General features: G+C 48.8%; 1 protein-coding gene across 1 annotated transcript; it reads left to right on the forward strand.

The window, feature by feature from the left end:
* Positions 1–357: 357 nt before the first annotated feature.
* LOC123439356 lies at positions 358–4677 on the forward strand. Its single transcript, XM_045116082.1, has 7 exons — positions 358–1063; positions 2084–2387; positions 2909–3347; positions 3447–3546; positions 3683–3832; positions 3968–4078; positions 4160–4677. Exons 1-7 carry the CDS (start codon positions 737–739, stop codon positions 4514–4516), a joined length of 1788 nt encoding a protein of 595 aa, XP_044972017.1. The 5' UTR covers positions 358–736; the 3' UTR covers positions 4517–4677.
* The last annotated feature ends 2837 nt before the right edge of the window (positions 4678–7514 follow it).

Genomic DNA, 7514 nt, shown 5'->3' on the forward strand with positions numbered 1-7514 from the left:
CAGCGGCTGGGGAGGGACCGATCTGGTGTCTGGGCCGGTCGACCGGCGTTTTGACACTGGATGATGTGATATTTTTTCGACATCTGTCACGTGAATGCGAAGTTGCCAACCCGCTCTTTGTACGGATCGATGCAGCCGAGCTGACAAGCACACAGTAACTTTTCTCCGGACGCAAGGAAAACACTCGCTTCGGTGCCTTGCGCCCGAAAACAAAACAAAACTGGTAAAATCTCTTGGCAACGTTCGTGTCACACATGAGTGAGAAACACCAAAATGCTTGCACGGACCGGCGGCCAGAGCTGTACGACGTGGGCACGAAATTCGCTGGGCACCCACAGTGCTCCGCTTGGAACGCGAGGTCGAAAATGGCTTCCATTCCCTTCCTTTTCGTTGGGAAAACAGTAAGGCTGGGCAAAGAAAGAAAGAAAAGCTTTTTTAGCAGCTAGCCATGGAGCAGTAAAGCTGAAGCAGACGGATCACGCACGGGCTCACGGGCATAAATTCGCGCAACCGCCCGCGGATTCAAGCCGCTCATATGCGTTCCATGCGCGCGCGCGCCGACGCCGACGCCGACGCCTCCGTCCGTCCGTCCTCGCGCCGCATGTGAGCGTGACCGCCTCCGTCCTTCCTCCTCCAGCCCTCCGTCTCTATCCGTAGCAGCTAGTGATCTACCCGTGCCCCCTTCTCGGAGCGGCGACCCGTGGGCTGCTTGACGTACGGCGGCGGCGGGGATTGAATGGGGTCGCCGACGCCGCCGCCGCCACCGACGCCGACGTCACGGGCGAGCTGTTACTCGGTGCGGCTCCACCGGAGGCGGGCGGTGGCGGGGTTAAGAAGGAGGCAGCAGCCGCGGGGCAAGATGAAGCTCATGTACTTCCTCATGGACGGGGAGGGGGAGGAGCAGCGGTGCCGGGCGGAGGAGCTCCGGCTGGAGGTGTCGGAGCTGGAGGCCGTGCTGGCCAAGGAGGAGCGCCTCAGCCGCGTCCTCCGCTGCTCCCTCCAGCCCGGCCGCGCCCTCGCCTCCTGCCGCTGCTGCCTCTCCGCCCACCTCGTTCCCGCCAAGGTAACAATACAAGATTCTACCAGCACTGAATTTACTTTGTTCTCACTCCGTATGCGAATCATTGTACATGCCATGTTTGTCAGTCTCATTCATCTTCGGACAAGTTCATTTTTTTCTCTCATCAGTGTAAAAAACGCTCTTATATTATGGGGCAGAGGGAGTAAAATATTGACTTTGGTATCATGTTTTGTTTCTTCGAAGCTGCCCACTGTGTATTCTGCCATCGAGTGTAAAAGTGTTCCGGACATTCAGTACCAGCTCTCAACTGTTGAAGCTTCAAGGCAAGGGTAGTAGTAATAGATTAGTGGTGCATGCAAGTGCAGTGCAGATGCAGAATCGCCTGCTGTCCATCAGAGGACTTGACAGTCGGGCATGATCATGCCTGCTACTACTACCTCCTTGTCCGCTTGTCTGCAGTAGTTGTATGGAGGGACGGAGGGATGAATCGTGTGTGGCATGGCAAATGCAAATGGCATGGACCTCTAGCTAGCTCGACAGGAGGACACCCAAAGGACTATCGACTAATTGCACGCCACAATGCCGGATTTGTCCGCGCATATCGACCACACCTGACCTGACCTGATTGTCCTAGGATTCCTGCCTCGTACCTCACCAATCACTTGATTATTGCGGCAGTACGGTTTGCCCCCCCCACATCACCATCATCACATGCATAATCATCCTTCCGTTGGCGTAAACTGCACCCCCCTCCCCCTATTCAGTAGTTGTGGTTCAGCAAGTTCCTTCTCTTCCCTGAACAAATTGCGTCCCATGTACCATTTCTTCAGTAATTTTGCTACGCAGCATGTTCATCTTATTTTTTCGACGAAGAGCGTTTTTTGCTAATTTTAAATGTAGCATCAGACAGATACAAAATAACTGAACACGTCCGGTCTCTGCATAGTTAAGATGTACTTACACGGCTACACTTCATCAATACGACTAAAATAAAAATAAAAACCATCGGTAGTTCTGCCACTGCCAGTGTTGGTAATCAATCAGATCGGGTTTTCGTTGCAGATCAGGGGGCTCCTCGCGGAGCTGGCGATTGTGGAGGACGAGATATTCTATCTCGAGAAGAGGGTCGATGACCTCCGGACGCGCCTCCTCCGAGAGCGCAACTGGACTCACCACTGCATTCTTCAGCAGCAGCAGCAGCAGCAGCGGCAGCGACAGCAGGATTGGCCGCCGGGCCGGCAGTCCATTGGCCGGAGGGAGCTCCATGGCGGCGAGCAGCTCCCAAGGCTGCCCGGTACAGGCGGCGGCGATGGAGGAGGTCTGGAGCGTGAGAGCAAGGCCTCTGCTGCGTCTGTCTCTTCACAAGGTACAGAACTACACATGAAACGAAATGTTCAGCAGACGCAGTTTCAGAACTTATAGTTGCTTAAACGGCGTACTGAGACTTCGTTTCTATAATCCGAGATTCATGCAAATAATTTCTTTTCAGTTTTTTTTTCTTCTTGCATACTATATTACTCCCTCCGTCCCTAAATATAAGACCTTTTAGAGATTTCACTATGAACTACATATGGATGTATGTAGTCATATTTTAAAATGTAGATTCACTCATTTTACTCCGTATCTAGTCTATACTGAAATCTCTAAAAGGTCTTATATTTAGGAACGGAGCGAGTACTTGATTGAGACTTCTACTGAGACCTAGACACATCAAATAAGTTTCACGCCGAATTACATTTTCAATAAGTTTGCTATCTTATAGTAGAAGAGTTTTTATTGGTCAAATATATAATTCACACTCTGAACAACAGTAGCAACAACAACAACTTGTTTAATTGAAAGTTGAACACAGAAGAACAACAATCTGATTCTGAAAACTTTGGACAGGCGAGGAGACCGATCAGAGCAGAAGAAGCAGCCACTCTTTTGAAAACCTCAGACACGCTGAAAGGAAAATCTGCTCGAGCAGTCCAAACAAGCTCTCGGAGGACCTGATCAAGCTGACGGTGACCATCTTCCACAAGCTGAGCAAGACAACGAGTCACGCAGACTCAGAGCTGGAGCTGAGCAGCGCGCCCAAGCTCAACATCACATCCTGCATAGGCTCCTCCAGAAGCCTCGCCCCCAAGCTGTCGTCGTCGTCTTCGAGCGACGGTCCGGCACCGCCCATCCGCTCCGTCAAGAGCCGTGCAACAACAGCGGCCCTGGAGTGCGGTGGCGATGAAGGGGAGGCGGCCGGCCGGTGCAAGAGGTTCGTCGAGTTCACCCGTAGCTCGTTCGACGCGAGCCGCTTGTCGCTGTGCCTCGCTGACATCAAGAACCTGAGGTCAGAGCGTGAGACCCTGATCATTTGATCAGTATCAGAGGACGGACAAATTTTCATTTGTTGCAATGTAGTATTGAAATTTTATCTTTGTTTCTTCAGAGTGTTGATGAACAAGCTGTGCACCGTGGATCCGAGCTTGCTGACCAACAAGCAGAAGCTGGCCTTCTGGCTCAACATCTACAACTTCTGCGTGATGCATGTACGGTGTTAAGCTGAGCCGATTATTTACTGACCAACGCAACAACACCATTAATAATCAGTTAATTGGTGAATACACCTAAATATAATCCGTCAAGAAATTAACTGTAGATTTTGCCATGTCATCAAATTTTCAGGCATTTCTTCAGCACGGCCTGCCTCCGTCGCCAGACAAGCTGCTGGCCCTGCTGAATCAGGCTTCGGTGAATGTGGGAGGAAGGGTGCTGAGCGTCCTGTCGATCGAGCGTCTGTTCCTCAGGCACCCCCCAGATGAGTGCAACAAGCAGGTAAGTAATCTATCCAGCGAATTCCACACCAATCTTGTAACCCGATTGATGTTCTTCATTTTACGGATTAAGCAAATTATACAGTATTTATTACTTAATCTGAACATTTTCGGTGTATGGAAATTGGCTGAGAAGGGGATGATGATGGAGGAAGGGGAGAGGGATCTGCAGCTCTGCTACGGGCTAGGGTACCCTGAACCCAACGTCGTCTTCGCGCTCTGCAGGGGCAGCCGCTCCTCCCCACCCGTACGTATCAGCTCGATCGATCGCCATGGCCAACTGTTGTTCTTGCTGAGCTTGACATGATCGAGGACGTACCAAGTGCAGGTCCGGGTGTACACGGCGGAGGAGGTGTCGAGCGAGCTGGAGGCGGCCAAGGTGGAGTACCTGGAGCGGTGCGTCCGCGTCGCCGGCGCGAGGAGGAAGAAGGCGAGGTCGTCGTCGGCGGCGGCGACGATCGTGCTGCCGAAGCTGCTGCACTGGCACATGCGGTGCTTCGCCGACGACGTGGAGTCGCTGCTGGAGTGGGTCCACAGCCAGCTCCCGCGCGCCACCAGGGCGCCCGAGCTGAAGAGGGCCATCAGGGAGCTCCTCCACCGTGGCAGGCCCCCGGCGCCGGAGAAGATGGTGGAGATCGAGCCATACGATGCCGACTTCAGATACCTACTGCCCCTCGTCTCCTGAATGCATATAGTTGTGTCAGGTTTGCATATATATGGTGCCGTGGTGTCAGCGAGTACGTACGTACGTGTTGCTTCGTACAGTTAAACTTAATTTTGTGTAGTTATTTTTAGGGGAATTATATTTAATGTGTTAATCTATATCTATGCATATGTTTTCCGATATAGGAATGTTTTCTATCACCAACTGTAGTTATTCTCACGGGAAAAATATATATTTTAAACCCTAAACCTATAAATGTTTGACGAAATTAACCCTCGTATCAAAATCCCGGTCGGTTGCACCCTGAATTTTGCAATCCGGGTCTAAATCGAACCCTGAGGTCGTTTCTCAAACGGGGATGACCGGGATTAATTTTTTTAGACAACGGCCGGGATTGGCTGTGCTAAGAGGCGAGCCCGCCGAAAAGGTTGGGCTGGCCCAGTTCTCCGTTCACTTCGGGTATTCGGCGAGCCCAGCAAAAGAAAAAAAGTTCCGGTCTACATCGAAACCTGAGGTCGTTTCCCAAACGGGAATGGCTAGGATTGTTTTTTTAGACAACGGTCGGGATTGACTATGCTAAGAGGCGAACACGCGGAAAAGGTTGGGTCGGTCCAGTTCTATACTTACCGGGATGTATAGCTATACAAGAAGGATATGAAAGGTTTGGTTGTAGATGCTCTTATAGAGTTGGTAAGGGAAACTTATTTGACTTTTTCATTATTTAGAAATACAAAAAGATCCAAATCTAAAAATGCAAAGGTCATCTTATTCAAAGCTTCAATCATCACATCCCCCCTTCACCACTTCACACCAATGTGCCACCGAAAAAACCCAGAATTTGTTAGGAGGAGGGGGTGACAGACATGATGGGCTTGTTTGAAGGATTTTATTAAACTAGGCCCATGTGTGCTTAATAAGCGGATGTGTTTGGCCTGTCCACACAAGCGACGGACGACAAACCTACAAATTATGAAACCTTATATGTATGTGCACACAACATGTTGAAAAATAGTTGAAATAGTTGATCCATGATCCATGCATTAAATTTGTCATGGTTAATTACTAAAATTTGCCATTTTCAATTGATAAATTTTTTCATAAAAATAGTTGAAAAATATAACGGTAGCTTTAAATCTAGAAGAAAAAATAATTAGAACATGTCATGGCAACTTTAGTGTAAACACCATGACAACTACAATGTAACATCATGAAAACTGTTGTCTATTTTTTTTTCACCGAAAAATATCAACATGAAATCTAGTTTGGAAGATCTCATCAAGATGGATTTAATGGTGAAAACGGATTTTTAATTGGATTTTTCAATTAGTAGATAAAATATTTTTAAGCCAAAATCCAAAAAAAATTACCGCTGATGTCATCTGTTTTGGCGTGGTAAAATGAATGATAACAAAGACGTGTGTGCAAATTGCAAATCCCAGAAGTGTGGGCGTTAGCTTGTCCCTAATTTTTTTGAACAAAACATATAATTAGGTATAACCTTTTTTTAGGGTTTATTAGGTATTACTAAAACTGGTGTATGTATATCTGTATGATTGTAGGCTGGCCATTTAGAACCTCCATTAGTCGAGACGTGCTGTGTCCATGAGGAGTTCGAGGGGAACAACATATTGCCGCAGACTACCGGGCAAAACCACATCGTACTGACTGGGCCGGCCTGCTGGTGCACGGGCGGATCTGTTCGGAGAAGCGATCATAAATTCGGCAAAATATGCGCGTTACAAGGAATTGAAGAAAAGTCCTCTGGCCTTAGAGCTTGTTGTGCTAGCCAGTAGAGATAATTAGCACGAATTATTATTGCACAGTGCAAGTTCATAAGAACCAACAACAACGCAGATCCAGCCTATTTTTTTCTTTATTTCTGATATTTCTTTCATATGTCTTTGATTTTTTTTGCTTGAAATTCCAAAATCATTTCTTGATACTGAAATTTGTTGAGAAATAAAAAAAAATGTTCGTGTTTTCACAAATTATTCGTATTTTTTGAAAAATGTTCAGCATTTTGAAAATTGTTCATGATTACACAAACCCAATTTGTTTTTTTAAAAATAATCATTTTCACGAAACTAGAACATCCATTTTTCTAATTGTTTTTAGGATATACAAACATTTCAAAAAAGCGGACATTTTTTGAAAATAACCAATTTTTTTTGATAATATGAACATTATCAAAACCGAAAATATTTTTGAACTCATAATAAAAATTGAAAACGCGAACGTTTTCTAACACTCCCCAACGACTTTGGAAGTAGGAATATTTTTTGAAATTTTCGAACAGTTTTGGTAAACAGCAACAATTCTTGGAAATACAAAAGTTTTAAAAAACACAAGCATTTTTTGAAACTGCACAACATAGTGATAAAAATCTGCCGAGAGATCAAGCATGGCTGCCCCCGCCGCCCCTGCCGCCGCCACGGCCTCGGCTCCGCCCGCGCCCACCATCAAGCTGCTCATCGACGCGAAGGCCAAGCGCGTGCTGTACGCGGAGGCCGGCAAGGACGCCGTCGACTTCCTCTTCGGCATCCTCGCGACCCCCGTCGGCACCGTCGCCAAGCTGCTCAGGGCCGGCGGCGACGGTGCCGGCGCCGCCAACATCTACGCCAGCGCCGAAGGGATGGATCCCGCCTACATGCAGAGCAGCGCCGTGCGGAACGCACTCCTCAACCCGCACCGGTACACGCTCCTGCACTGCCTTGCCATCCGAGGCTCCCTTTCGCCGGCGATCAGGGCTCCGGCGGCACCCTCGACGTCAACGGTGTCATCGGTGTCGTACCGGCCACAACACCCGGCTGCCGCTGCGCCTCCGTTGGCGACGACGATCTCACGCGGCTGCCTCGGCTGCGGCTCCGTCGCGGCGTGCGGGTTCGTGCAGGGCTTGGTGACCTACACCGTCATGGACGACCTCACCATCGCGCCCATGTCCAACGTCTCTGCCATGGCGCTCCTCAGCAAGCTCAACGGAGAAGAGAAGGGACTCGTACTCGAGGAGAAGTCTGTCAAG

This window comes from Hordeum vulgare, chromosome 3H, assembly GCF_904849725.1.
Source record: "Hordeum vulgare subsp. vulgare chromosome 3H, MorexV3_pseudomolecules_assembly, whole genome shotgun sequence".
NCBI lineage: Eukaryota > Viridiplantae > Streptophyta > Magnoliopsida > Poales > Poaceae > Hordeum > Hordeum vulgare.